General features: G+C 35.1%; 1 protein-coding gene across 3 annotated transcripts in view; it reads right to left on the minus strand.

Moving 5' to 3' along the window:
* The window catches only part of LOC149565630 (uncharacterized), a 122,900-nt gene that overhangs the window by 71,634 nt on the left and 36,473 nt on the right, over positions 1-14,793 (minus strand). For 2 of the 3 annotated variants that reach the window (XM_089819139.1, XM_089819138.1), the window contains exon 6: positions 2,173-2,266. The exons of the other annotated variant lie outside the window; for it this stretch is intronic. In XM_089819139.1, the coding sequence (XP_089675265.1) occupies positions 2,173-2,266 (94 nt within the window). The remainder of the gene's footprint in view (positions 1-2,172; positions 2,267-14,793) is intronic. 3 annotated transcript variants of the gene reach the window in all.

Below are 14,793 nucleotides of genomic sequence, written 5' to 3' on the forward strand. Positions count from 1 at the left end.
TTAATGTGAAACCTATTTCCAATCTATCATCTTGTGATTAAACCAAGTATCCAAGGACTAAATATACATAGAAAGGACACCAATATAAAATTCTCAACTAAAAAAAAAAGCATTAAATACTTTTTAGTAAGACAACCATTTCATGTAGTCAGAGATATTTTTCACTATACTGAATTGTTACAATCTAAGTTCCACAGCTTAGATCAATTTCATGAAGTTTCACATGTTGAATCAGTAACGTTTCTGCAAATTCTGAACAACCAAACTTTATAATGCCTTTATCTACTTGTTGAAGATGATCTTTTATATATATCAGACTTGTATTAAGTGTTACCAATAGTATAATAACTATTCTGGAAAAGTTCTTATACCTTCAATAAATCGCATAAGGCAGTAATGTATAGAAGCAGACTTGTTTGTGTGTTGTGTGTTCTCTAACCTCATTCTTACCTCATTCTTATATTGCACCCAAGAGGCATGTCCTTTCAAAGGACATGTCTCTTTCTAGGTCGGTCCTTATGAATAAACTATTGATTATATTCTGTAATCGGCGTCTCCTAGAAAACATAATTAGTTAGTGATTATACTAACAACAATCATGCAAAAGAACATTATTAAATGCTCCTAAGAAGGCCAACGATAAGGTTAATCATCTAAGTTTATTAAAGAGGCAAATCCGACTAAGGATATTCATGCATTACAGGATCTGTACAATCTGTAGTTCAGATCAGTCATGATTACCAGAGTTACAGAATTAACAGGATCAATCTTCTCCTTCTTTCTCTGATATCTAACTTTGTTTTTGTTTGACTATAACATGTTACAATTCTCTGCACACATACATTCCTGCTCAGGCTTTCTAATTTTCAATCATTTTGTTCTCCTTTCTACAATATGTCAATAATTTTTACCATAATTGAAAAAGCTTGTACCATTCAACACCATGGTAGCAATAGCTCCATCTCCTTCATTTTTGTCTTTAGATAATTACAATTCCAACTGATATACAAATTATATTAGCTTACTTTTATTTGGTCATTCTGTCCATAATTTCAAAGGATATTATTATTCAAAATTAGGCTCAACATACTGCAACTCATGTTCCTTGTCAGGCTCACATCTATTCTTATAGACATCTAGGATCAATATACTTCAGAAAAATGCAGTCCAACATTCACTCACATGCTTCAACTATTCTTACAAGCAATCTAGTCTGCATTACTTGTGAGGTTTTACTTCCACCTCACAACTGAATTCGCATGCACAGCTTTAGGCATCAATGACGCTCTAATACCATGTCAGAAAACTCCACACTTTAAGCCTAGTAAGTCAACAGTAAAATGTACATGTTGTAAAATATTGAAACATTAGTCAAATGAAATCCAATCACAAAGAGTGAACTCAAAATTATGGGATAGAAAGTCTCTTTTGACTACTTCTATAATTAGAATATTCCACTCCATTAGAATTTCTTCACATAGCATATAATAAACAATCCTACAACTATTAAACTGAACAACTCCTCAGATCTAAGGCTCTCTGAGCGACAAGCAACATTTCATTACCTGCATGACACTTTCCTATTCAACCCTCTTCTATAAGGTATGCCACTTTAATTTTGACCATCACATGAACAAAAATGAGCTTAAAATACGGTATCCTAGTTAAGGCACTGGTCAGAGACAATATGTTAGACCAAACTTGACAGAATTTCTAAATGTACAACATTTTCTCCAACAATTTCAATTAAAGCAGGACCTGCATTGCTTTTACTTGAACAGAATATGAGTCAAACAATTGAAGCAGTTTGATTTTCGAAATGACAACCTAGACAATTGAATCTATTACAATTGTTACAATCTATTACAATTTTATTTCTTAGTTGTAACCAAAAAATAGCTCTTTATGCAAACAATATGTGCAGAACCATTAAATTTTATTCACTTAAGTGTTTATCACTAACATTTATATATATAATGCAAATGGGTCAATTCACTTCAATATGTTAATATCTGAATATCCCACAAACTACTAAACAGCTTGCCTTTCTGTCTTTCTATGCATTATCCATGCAAGCAAACAAGCCACAAAAACAAACATGTTTAAGGTTACATTTCTAAAGCTGAAAATTATAAATCCATAATATTGGGAATCAAGAAAAGTGATACAAACCTGTTGAACTAAAACTCGGAGGCGAGCAAGACATGATAGCATTGTGAGAGCAAATTGAATGAAGAAACTCTGGCCAAGCAAAGTAGATACTCTCCTGCGAATTAAAGTCAAGATTTCTTATGAATTGACATACAAATGAAAATCTGATGGACTAGCTACAATAGGAGCTTTGACAAAATAAATTCAAATCCTTTTGTCTTTAAATGTATATACATATATGTGTATGTACACACAAACATATATAGCATATGCACCTACATAACACCACATTGCAGTTGTTCCGTCAAGTCCAGTACTCCAATGTATCGATATTACTAATAATCACCTATATCTTTGCTCCTTATCAAACTTTATATATATATATATAGGTATACATATACAAATACATATATATACATACATATGTAGATGCTTGTGGGTGAAACTAAAAATATATGGACACGTTGAATATTTTTTCTATTTTAGGGAGGGATATTCAAAACAATGTTCTTTGGCTATGGATTATTAGTATACAAACACTAGTCAAAGAGGTAGATGGCTCTCCCAAGGTGGGGATTCATGTGATACTGGCACAAATGCTTAACCCCAAGCAAACAATTGGTCAACACAATGTCACTGGTGCTACAATATGTACTAAGTTGTACTTCTCTCTTATTGAATGCAGCTGTGATATACCTTCTCTGTGATGATATTGATGATATCAAAAATAAGGTGAAAGTTTTTTTTTCAAGAGCTAACTTAAACATTTTAATAGTTTACTTCGGAACATATATCACTCGCGATAATTGGTATCAAAGTTGACTAATATTTTTTTTATTGTTTTATGATTTATCATTATGTTAGTCAAATAATATATTGTTTTATGATTTATAATTTTATATAATAATATGGATGTATACCAACATTTATATTTATATTGTGATATAATAATATGTGCTATTAATTTTCGTATATTCATATTTCATATTGTATATTTCGGATTTCCAATTTTCTAGAATATACAAAACTTTGTATATATAATAATATGAAATATCACATTTCCTCCATATGTATGAACCAAATTTATATATTTCGTATATGTAAATTCTAATTATGATATAACAGTTAACTAGTTACTGTATCATTTCTCACTTTCTAGATAAATTTACCTCAAATATATATAAATTTGTAATTTTTCAAACTTCTAAATGAATGTGTATAATCAAATCTTGTACAAAGACTCTTTCTTTTGAATTAAATACTTATTTAAAATACAATAATATAGAAATATTTTGAATCAAAACTTATGTTTTATTCTTGTTTTTTGCAAACTTAAAGCCACAGATAAAATAATCAATATCTATACTTAGAGAATGGCCAGTGGCAGAACCAGGGATCCCTTTTGGAAACATGGGACACTAGGAGCAAAAAAGGAGATGTGAATTGTAACCATTGTCCTAAGTCGATGAGTGGGGGCATAACTCAACTAAAATATCACATTGGAAAGATAGAAGGCCATGATATCACACCATGTGCTAAGTATCCTAAAGAGGCTACTAGGGAGGTTATAACAAGCCTTAATGCATATGAGCAAAAGAAGATAGCAAAAAAGAGGACAGCAAATGCCATCGCTGCTCCAATGGGAGATTTTAGTTCTACAGGGTCTCAAACAGGTGCAAAGGCTTCTTCTTCCATTGGCCCACAAATACAAGGATCGTCACCCGAGAATGTGAGTGGTCATCTTTCAGACTTTTGGGTTCCATGTAACACTCCTAGTGCTCAGCCTGGATTGAAAGGCACAGCGTGTGACAAATAGATGCATGAGAAGACAAAGGTGACAGTTGCAAGATTTTGGACCTACAATGATCTTCCCTTCAATGCTTTATGTAGTCCATATTGGGATCAAGTGGCCACTTCGATTTCTATGTCTGGTGAGGGGTTCAAGGTCCAAACTCATTATGAAGTGAGTGGGTCCTTATTAGACAATGAGGTAAAAAAACATTCATCAACTTGTGGAAAAGCAAAGAAAAATATGGGAACATAGGGATTGCACTATTATATCTGATGGGTGGACAGATGGCAGGAATAGGATGCTCATCAACTTTATAGTTGCTTCAAGGGGGTAGTTGATATTTCTAAAATCAATTGATGCCTCTGATCAAGTGAAGAATGCAGAAACTTTATGCAACATGTTGGATGAGGTGGTAGTGGAAGTAGAGGTGGCTAATGTAATCCAGATTGTGACTGATAATCCAGCTGCATATGTGGCAGCCGATAGACTTTTGGTGGAAAGGCATCCCACATTATTTTGGAGCCCTTGTGCTGCCCATTGTCTTGACTTACTCATTGAGGACATAGGGAAATTGAGTTGGGTGGAGAAGGTGGTTGAAGATGGAAGCAATATTGCAAAGTATATCTACAATCACACGAGTCCTGAGTCTTATGAGAGAGCACACCGGTGGCAAGGATCTTGTGCAAGCAGGGGTCACACGCTCTGCTACTAATTTTCTCAACTTGGAAACATTGTTAGACCTAAGGCGTATGTTTTTGAGTAAGAAATGGTTGGAAAGTCCTTATGCCAAGAAGCCTGAAGCAGAGAAGATTGTAAAGGTTGTGTTTGATACTAGACTCGGCAAGCTAATGGAGGAGATCATCAAAGTAAGATTTCAAGTTTTGATTAATGATTTATTATTTAATTTTCAAATATTGCAATTTGTTGATTTTTGTGAATGGGGATAAAGCCCTCATGGTGTATCTATATGAGGCAATGGATAGGGCCAAAGAGACCATTCAACACTTAAATAGGTCAAATGAGACCAAATAGAGACCCATATGGAACATTATTGATCGTAGTTGGAACTGACAACTCCACCAGCATATTCATGCAGCTGCCTACTATTTGAACCCCAAGCTCTTTTTCGCTGACACTCTTCGAGTAGATGCAGAGGTTCATGTTGGCCTCGACACATGCATTCGAAGATTGGTTGCTGATTTGGACCTTCGAGACCTTGTACTTGGTGAGCTATAGAGCTACAAGAGGGAAGAGGGGCCATTCCTTTCTTCTCCTGATTGCAAACGTAGGAGATACACATTACAACCAGGTAAAAAAGAACATGTGTTCTGTTTTATTATACCATTGATTTCACTCATTAGTTTATAACTTTACCAGAGTCTTGAGCACATTTTAAATGGCTTTTTATCCTTGCAAATTTGTGTTGGGAGGATTATGGTGCCACAACACCTAATCTTCAAAAGCTTGCCATTCGAATATTATCACAGCCTTGTAGTGCTTCTGGTTGCGAGCGGAATTGGAGCACTTTTGAGAACATACACACAAAGAAACGCAAAGAGTTGACTCAAAAGCACTTGAATGACTTAGTTTATGTGCGGTACAACCTTTGATTGCATGAAAAGAGGGTGCAAGGGCAAGCTTCATATGAAGCACTTGACTTGGATGATATTGATCCATATGCAGAAGATTGGTTAGCTCCTCCTGATGGTGATGATGCGGATGTGCATGGAGATCCTTTGTTGACTGATGAGCAACTAGCTGAGTTTGAGATGGAGGTAGATGATTGGGATGTAGAAGTGGCAGCAAGTGAAGAATAACATGAGCACAATTAGGCACATGTGGAGGCACCTATTGAGGATGTTCCAACTACTTCAGTAGCACCCACCCAGCAGCAGTGATCTCTTTTGAACTTTACTCGTAGATGCAATTTATGATTTCTATTTCTAGTTTTGATCGACCTTGAAATTTAATATGTATTCACAAGTTGTAGTTCATAAAGTTTTATATGTATTGAACTTATGCTTATTAAATATTTAGATGTCACATTTGTTTTTTGGTAAATGATTCTAAATATCTATGTTAATATGCAAATTGTATTTGACAAACTGTTATGCATTTATGTCAAAACTTTGATTAATATATGATGGATATCTCAAATCAGTACACATTCTATAAATTTTGTATACTTGTGTGTTTTTTTAGATTATTTTAAGAAATTATATATTTTAAAATGTTTGATAAAATTGCTTATTTATTGCCAATTTTTTAGCCAAGTTTTTGGCGATTTCGAAATTTTGGATTTTTTTGGGTCGGCCGAGATATTGCCGAGATCGAGATTTTCAACTATGGCCTAGATACCAACTTCACAATGGATTCCCTCAATCTTTACAAGTCCAAGTCCATATCCTTCAAGCCTTACGGAACACTAACCCCTACCCTATATTGGGGAAAAGATCCATTGCTTGGATTTATATGAGCCCCTCCTCGCTAAAATCACAGACTTCCCTTCTATAAATCAAATAGTAATAGGATCGAATATTGTTTTTTTATAATATCATGATATTTATTTGTATGGCTTAAGTATGTTCATCAATCATTTAATAAAAACTTCAGGCTTCCGTATATATCTGGCACAGAATATATATATTTAGCAGTTGATGTGTTGTCATATAAACTGATCATATTGTTGACAAATGAATGATTGTTTTGATCCTCAATCAATGTCTCGTAATTTCCTATGGTAACTTGTATTGCTACTGGTTTCGCACTCACAGTCTGAAACAAACTCTCCTGCAGACTGGGCATTTCGGTTGCCTACAGGTATTTGTTATCCTGTATTACTGTGGTTTGTTTTCTATTTTTTTCATTGATGAGTATCAATCATAAATGATAATTCTGATCCTTTCCTAATCCTTTTCCTTCTAATCCATAATCCTCATATTTAATAACATATAATTCCATGCCCCCTCGTCAATGTGTTCAATCGCAATTTTATATCTTTCATGTACCCTTTCCAACAGTTGTGTCACAGAAGGATTGAGACTCTTGTTTAATAAACAGTGACTCCTTAACTATGATTGCACCCCTTGACCCAATGCAGTTAAATCTTTATTGTTCTTTTGACTAAGTGTTGTTGTCATTTCCCAAATCCCTGAATCCTGTCCTTCATGTACTGATTAGCAACTCTCTAATATGATCACTGAAATTCAATAAACTAATTCCAAATCCTTATGATCGCATCTTCTATTTTATCAGTTTTCTACTCATTTTCTGATTTGACAATTGCTGACTCATATTGCTCAACGTACATGTGGGATATCTATTGGGTGTAATAATCTTTAAGGAATATCGAGCAATAGATAATTTTTATTATAATATATTGCTTCTCTATACGGCTTTCGTTTATCTCCGTTTTAACGATCCAATCTGTATGAATCAATATTGATAGTATTCCTTTGTTTTGCTACTTCTTACGGTCAGTAAATACACTCACATTAGTTATATAATATAGAGTTAGTATAATGAATCGTATTGTTGTTGATATATTATTTATTGACTATTAATAACTTGTAATCATGAAGATAATTATGAATAATTATTTGTTTATAATATTTATTATAAACCAGTAATAACATATTAGGTAGTTATTAATAGCATATAATCATTCAGATAATAATTATTTGTTTGTGATATTTATCTATTATAATTATTTATTTATAAAATTCTTTTTTTATTATTGCTATATTTAATTATATATTATTAAATTATACTTCTGAAGGGGGACATCACAGTCCTTCCCTCCCCAAAATTGCTTTTCCTCAAGCAATTACATGTCTTTCTCCTTATAATTTGACTTAAGTTTTCTTTGATTTTTCAGAGGAATGATCTTAGACCAGATTATAATGGTGTCTATTGAATTTCTAAAACCAAGTTCTCAAATTCATCTATCTTGTTATTCTATTATTCTAGATAAACCATCTATTATACTAGATAAACCAAATTCGAACCACACATGGGATATGCACTTGAAAACATAAAATGAATGAAAACACAAAGCATACACAGTGATACATGAAGACATGAAGCATACACATTAATGCATTAAGACCCAAAGTATACACATAACACATTGTTAGATTCATTCTTACTAAATAGAAATCAAAGAATGCTAAATGTATCTTTCATAATCAACCATGATTTAACTCGATAGGAAAGCCTCTAGAGGGTGCATGTAAATTGCTCAACCCAAAAGCATGCAATGTCCCATTACAACTCACCTTGTGGCCCACAAGAGGCAGGAACGTCCTACTATGACAATTTCATCCCTTGGGGCGGCCTACTTAGCTTGGGGGAACTAGTAAACTGCAATTCCCAACTTGTTTCCTCTATACGATCCAATTGATTACGAGACAATCAACAACACAATCACGACTATAGTCTATTAATTATATAATTTCTTTCAAATAGATATGTAGATAGATAGATCGACAAATAGACGGACAGACAGACAGAGAGACAAGCAGATAGATAGATAGATAGATAGATAAATTCATTTCCACGCACTAAAATGGTTCTATGTTTATCATTACCCTGCAAGATGGCAAGATCATAGCTCTAATACCATCTGTAGTGTCCCCTGTTAGGTTAGACATAATTATTACATATTTCATTCAAATTCTTACATTCTATGTCCTAAGATACAATAATTTCAATCTAAGGTATTCATAAATAGCTATGCTCCACGGGGACGCGTCCCCTGCCTCTGTACCCTAGTACTCGTACCAGGTACGAAACGGGGATGCGAGTACGGATTTTGGACGTACCCTGCGACGTCCCTTTTTGAGGGGAAAGGGGACGGTCCCCGAAACGCAAAAAAAAATTTCATAAGAAACTTGGGTACGGATTTCCGTACCGGGGACGGCGTTCCCGTCCCTCGCCCGTACCCTTTTGCCCACACCGTCTACTATTTTCCAGCCGGCCGCGGGTGAGTTAAAAAGTTAAAAAAAATTTAATCTTTTCTATTCCGCCTAGGGCCCACATGGATGTTAAGTTGTTAACCCTAATGTGTCTTCTTAAATAGTTAAAGTTGGAGTTCATTGCTCATTTGGAGTTGTTTGCAAGTTGGGAGGAGGAAGAGGAAAACATTGAACATTCAACAACAACAAAAGAGGAGTGTGTTTTGGAGGTGGAAGAGAAAGTTTTGCCTTCATTTCTACTTCATTCTAGGTATGTTTTTTATTTTCTTTTTGTTTGATTCAAACTTCATTGTTGTTTGTTGTCATTTTTCATTTTTTTCAATGACATAAAGAGGGCATGTTAATAGAACATTGAAATATTTTTTTTTCTATAACTTGCAGCAGTATACTATAAATCATTGTAAAATCCAAAGGCAAAAACATGAGCAGCAGTGAGAGTGAGGGAAGTAGTGATAGCATGGAAGTTGCCATGCAAGAAACTCAAGTGTCACAATTACAAAGACCAAGAAAAAGACCTAGGGCAGCCATTGATGAGCCTAATGTAGATGTCCCTATGGAAGATGCAATGCTTAATCCATTTGAGTGCCCTTCCAAAGCCTTAAAACAATATGCCAAAGGCCCATTCAACCCTAAGAAACCTCTCCTACAATTTGCCACAAAAGTAGACAAGAATAAGAAGAAAAATTCGGGGGGTAGTAGGGAATGGGAGTGTCATTTATGTAAGAAGCATTATTTTGGGAGCTACACAAGAGTGTATTGCCATATTTTATGGATAGGTGGGCAAGGGGTGAAAGGTTGCAAAAAAATTACGGAGGAAGAAAAACTTGAGGCCAATAGGTTGTATGTGGAGGGGGAGTTATTGAAATCCGGGGGTCCTATGAGTAGCACACCCACACCCTCATTGACTCCCACTAGCACTGTTAGTAAAGGGAAGGGAAAGGCCAAGACTAAGAGAGATACCAATGTGGCTGATTTATTTAACATACAAGCAAAAGATAGAGCTGAAGAGTCCATTGGCAGATTTCTTGTTGCTCATGGCATACCATACCATGTTTCTCGTTCCTCATTCTATAAACAAATGTGCAAAGATATTTATGCTGCTAGTCCCTCATTTGTACCACCAGGAGAGACTAAATTACGCACCACTATCCTTGACAAAGAGTACTCAAAAGTAAACATTTTGATGGAGGATATGAGGCAAACATGGATGAGTGATGGATGTTCTATTATCATGGATGGTTGGACCGATATCAAACATCGGCCACTCATCAATCTTATTGTCACTAGTACAGCAGGGGCATATTTTCTTAGAGCCATTGATTGTTCGGGAAAAAAGAAGGATGCATCCTTCCAATTTCAGATTTTGAAGGATGCTATAGAAGAGGTAGGGGCTTCAAATGTTGTGCAAGTAGTCACTGATTCAGCCCGTGTGTGTAAATCAGCTGGATTGATAGTAGAGAGCACCTATAGACACATTTTTTGGACCCCATGTTGTGTACATGCATTGAATAACACCTTGAAGGACTTTAGGAAAATTGATTGGATAAAGACTATGGTGTTTGAGGCTAGAGACGTGCAAATGTTTATTTGCAATCATCACACATCTCTTGCATTATTTAGGACATTTTCCAAAAAAGAATTCCTCAAGCCTGTGGAGACTCGATATGCTAGCTACTTCATTTTGTTGGAGAGGATGCTTGAGGTCCAAGAGGCCTTACAATCCATGGTGGTCAATGCAGAGTGGAATAGATGGCATGAATCAAGCACCCCATATGGAAGACTTGTCAAACGAAGAATCCTAGATGAAAATTGGTGGACCACAATGAGGTAAGAAACTTAAGAATTGGTGGATATCATAATTGTTATTATTGCTGATTTAATAAAAAAAAAAATTGATTTAAGCACTTGCTGATTTTTTTAACATATTATGTTTCTCACTTGCAATTTTCTTTCATTTGCAGATACATTTGCTCCTTCATTGACCCTATTGTGCAGGTCATTGGATATGCTGATACTGACTCTCCTAGCCTTGGAGAGATTTATGAGACCTTTGATAGCATGCTTGGGCAGATCAAGCAAGCTGTTAAAGATAAGGAACCTACTTTGGAGTTCTATGAGGAGCATCTTAAGCCCATTGTAATGAAAAGGTGGAACACTATGAACAATCCACTTCATATGGCAGCCTATGCAGTCAATCCAAAATGGTATGCACCAAGGCCTGGAAGAGTGCCTCCATCTAATGATGAGGAGGTGAGTTTAATTTATTAAAGAATTCTGATTTTATAATACATTTTTAAATATTTTATTTTATTTGTAAAGTTTATAAACTCTAAGTTCTCACTTCTTAATTTTTGTTTGTTCAATATAGGTGAAGGACGGCTTCTTCAAGGCCCTTTCAAAAATGTATAGTACAGAGGATGCTGCAAAAATTCGAGGGCAATGGCTTGACTTTGCCAATCTTCGTGGTCCAACATTTGGTAGACCAGAGGCGAGGACTGATAGAGCTACATTAGCTCAAAAGGACCCGATTGGATGGTGGACATGGCATGGTAGAGATGCACCTGAGCTCAAAGCCCTTGCCACCCGTCTTCTCTCACAGGTTGTGAGTTCCTCTGCTGCAGAGAGGAATTGGTCTACATATAGCTTCATTCAATCGGTCAAGAGGAACAACCTTACCTCTAGACGATCAAAGAAGCTTGTGGCTGTTCATAGTGTATTGCGACTACAGGAGCGACAGAGTCTTGAGTATCGACAAACTCCAGCACTACGTTGGGATGTTAATCCTGAGGATGCATTGCAGATTGATGAGGATAACACACCCCCAGGGCTGCTTGGAGTTCCATTGGATGAGGACCCTCTGCCTACCCCTGCCAGTGATTCAGAGGATGAGATTGATGATGATCTTGATTTAGATAGAGATTTAGATTCCTAGAGGACAGCCATATATTTGGCTTTCTGCTTTTCAGATACTCAGATACATTATTGCTTTTGATTATTATGGAGTTGGACATCTCATTTACACTTCTAGTATTTACTTTCATTGTGTCATTTTGATTTTCATTTCATGCATGATGATGATAGATTGATACTTGGAGCCTTTGGGCATTTTTGCTAATTGTATGCGATATTCGGATATATCATCATATCATATTCTCATTTTGATTCTAATCTTAATAGTTTTCAATTTCCATGTATTCTATGGTGAATGGTTTATCAATGTTATGATTTATCATTGTTATGGTATGCATATCAAAAATATATCTCTAAAGAAGTCTAATTCTCCATATATAAAAAATTTAAAATCCCCTATATTTTATAGCCGTCCCCTGAGGTCCCGTCCCCTAAATTTTGGCTTCGACCTGTACCCGTACCGGAAACACGTTCCCGTCCCCTAAAACGTCCCCGTCCCGGAAACTCCGTGGAGCATAGATAAATAGTATTAGTTTATCCATGACAAATTACTTATTAATACTCACATATCCAATCATATTACTATTCAGCTTATTGATGGAAGGTGTAGGTGTTCCAAATTGCCTAGATGCCAACTTCGCAATGGATTTCCTCAAAGTTTACAGGTCCAAGTCTGTATCCTTCAAGGCTTATGGAATGCAGACCCTACGCTATCTAGGAACAAAGATCTGTTCGTTTTCCAAGGATCATTGCACATGTACTAAGCAGTGCCGGATTGGTATGTGTTTTCCAAATGCAACATCCTCTTTAGATATATATTGAGAATAGGTAGATGAATAGACGAAGGGACATGTCTATTTGTTAATCAGATAATTAATATAACAATATATTTAATCATATATATATATATATATATATATATATATATATATATATATAATTATATTAATTTCTTATCTCATATTTATAACTCAATTATATCTCATATAATTATACATATGCTTATCCGACAAAAGCTATCAAACATTAACACTCCCTCTTAGCTAGGGAGGATGAACAAAAGACAAATATTACACCATTGGTAGTATTATAAAATTTAAGGATATCTCATTAGATACCTCACAAGTTTTCCACCATATGATATTGCATTCAGCATCACGAGTATTGGCCTCCCACAATATCAATGATATTCACCAAGTACTCAAAAGATTTTGATATCACATCTGATATCAAGAGCATTGGCCTCCTAGAATATCGACATCCAATATTCTCCAAATACTCAAATAAGGTGTGATAACACATTTGACATCATGAGTATTGGTCTCCCAGAATATCATAAGATATTCATTAATTACTCAAAATAAGGTTTGATATCACATATGATATCAAGAGTATTGGCCTCCCAGAATATCAAAGATATTCACCAAATACTCCGAGTAATGGTCTCCCAAAATGTTGAGATGCAAGACATTCACCATTTACTCAATTTATTTGATCTCATAATACAAGCTATTATAAGATTGTCACCTTACAATAACTTCTGCAAATACAAGTGACATCATTTGGAAGTTGTCACTTCCTCATGATGTACACAGGGGGTAGGCCAATTAAAATCACATAGCCACAAGGTATATTCATGAATCACAATCCTCATGATTGCTACAATTTATAGCTCACTGAAGAATCCATCTCAACATGGTTTACTGCCTCTGAACCAATATGACTGAGATCACCGAAGATTAACTGAATTACATTCTCTATTTGCTCCCTCTCTTTCAAGGTTGCCTGAAATGTCAGTCTCCCTCTTAATCTCAATCTCCCTCTTTTTCCTGCAAGAATCATACTCAAAGAAAAAAAAAGATCAAGGCAAATCATTGGTCTAGTATATATACAAGTAAGAGAGAAACTACAATGAGTAGATAAATGTAATACACAAGGATAATAAATACTTATCTGCAATTTTGTCACCTTGTCCCTCCAAAACATGAAGAACTTAACATGACCTCCTTCATTCACCTATATTCTGAATATATGGTGATTACCGATCACTCTTCGACTCTTTTTACCTTGTACAATATCCATATACAACCTGGTCTTTATGTTTAGACCAAATCTCTTAAAAGGTGGTCGATTATTCTATTAAAGCAGTTCATACTTGTTTTATTCCTTACTTCATAATTGATATTTAATTTAATCAAATTAAATTGACATCTAGACTAAATTCCCCCTTGCATACAAATCTAGGCACAGGCTGAGATTTTCTTATTTAATGGTCCTGGGTGAGTCCACCTTCTACGTGGCCACCAACAAACTATGGGAGTTCTCCTGCTTTAAAACTTGTTTTCCTTACTTACCCAATGCACAAGGTCCACATTTTTCCATGGTATGGTCACCTGCTATCGCTGTATTTCTTTATTACTATCTTTCTTTTATGTTAGTATCATATCACACTAGTAATTCCTTTATTTATACTACCAATGTATCAATATTCTTTGCAATCATCATAGATCTCAATGTGTCTGATTGCATATTATATTATAATCCCCTTATAAAAGTGTCGATGGTTCCATAAGTGCTTATTCTTAGTCCGCATATGATGACATTCATTATTTTATGTAAACTTATTGATATCTAAACTCTTGTAAATCTCTTAATGTGGAGCAGTATTCGACTGAGACTATTTTCACCTTTTCCATCATGTTCTCTTATTCGATGTGCTCGAACAATTTGCTTCCTCCCATATATACTCATACTATTGATACCAATATCGTTGTCTCTACATTTAGTGTTCATCATTTATTGGCCTTAAATATCATGTATCACTTCTTCTAATCTGTCCTTAGTCCATATTAGCCACTAGCCATGTACAGAGCGAAAACATTGAAGTATGAAATGGGTCAAACCCATGAAGAGGTGTCATGGCAACTCCTATTGCCACAATAGTTAAGTATTATATGTGAAATA

The sequence above is a fragment of the Cupressus sempervirens genome, chromosome 3, assembly GCF_028749045.1.
Source record: "Cupressus sempervirens isolate cs-2001-9-10 chromosome 3, ASM2874904v1, whole genome shotgun sequence".
In the NCBI taxonomy this organism is placed as follows: domain Eukaryota; kingdom Viridiplantae; phylum Streptophyta; class Pinopsida; order Cupressales; family Cupressaceae; genus Cupressus; species Cupressus sempervirens.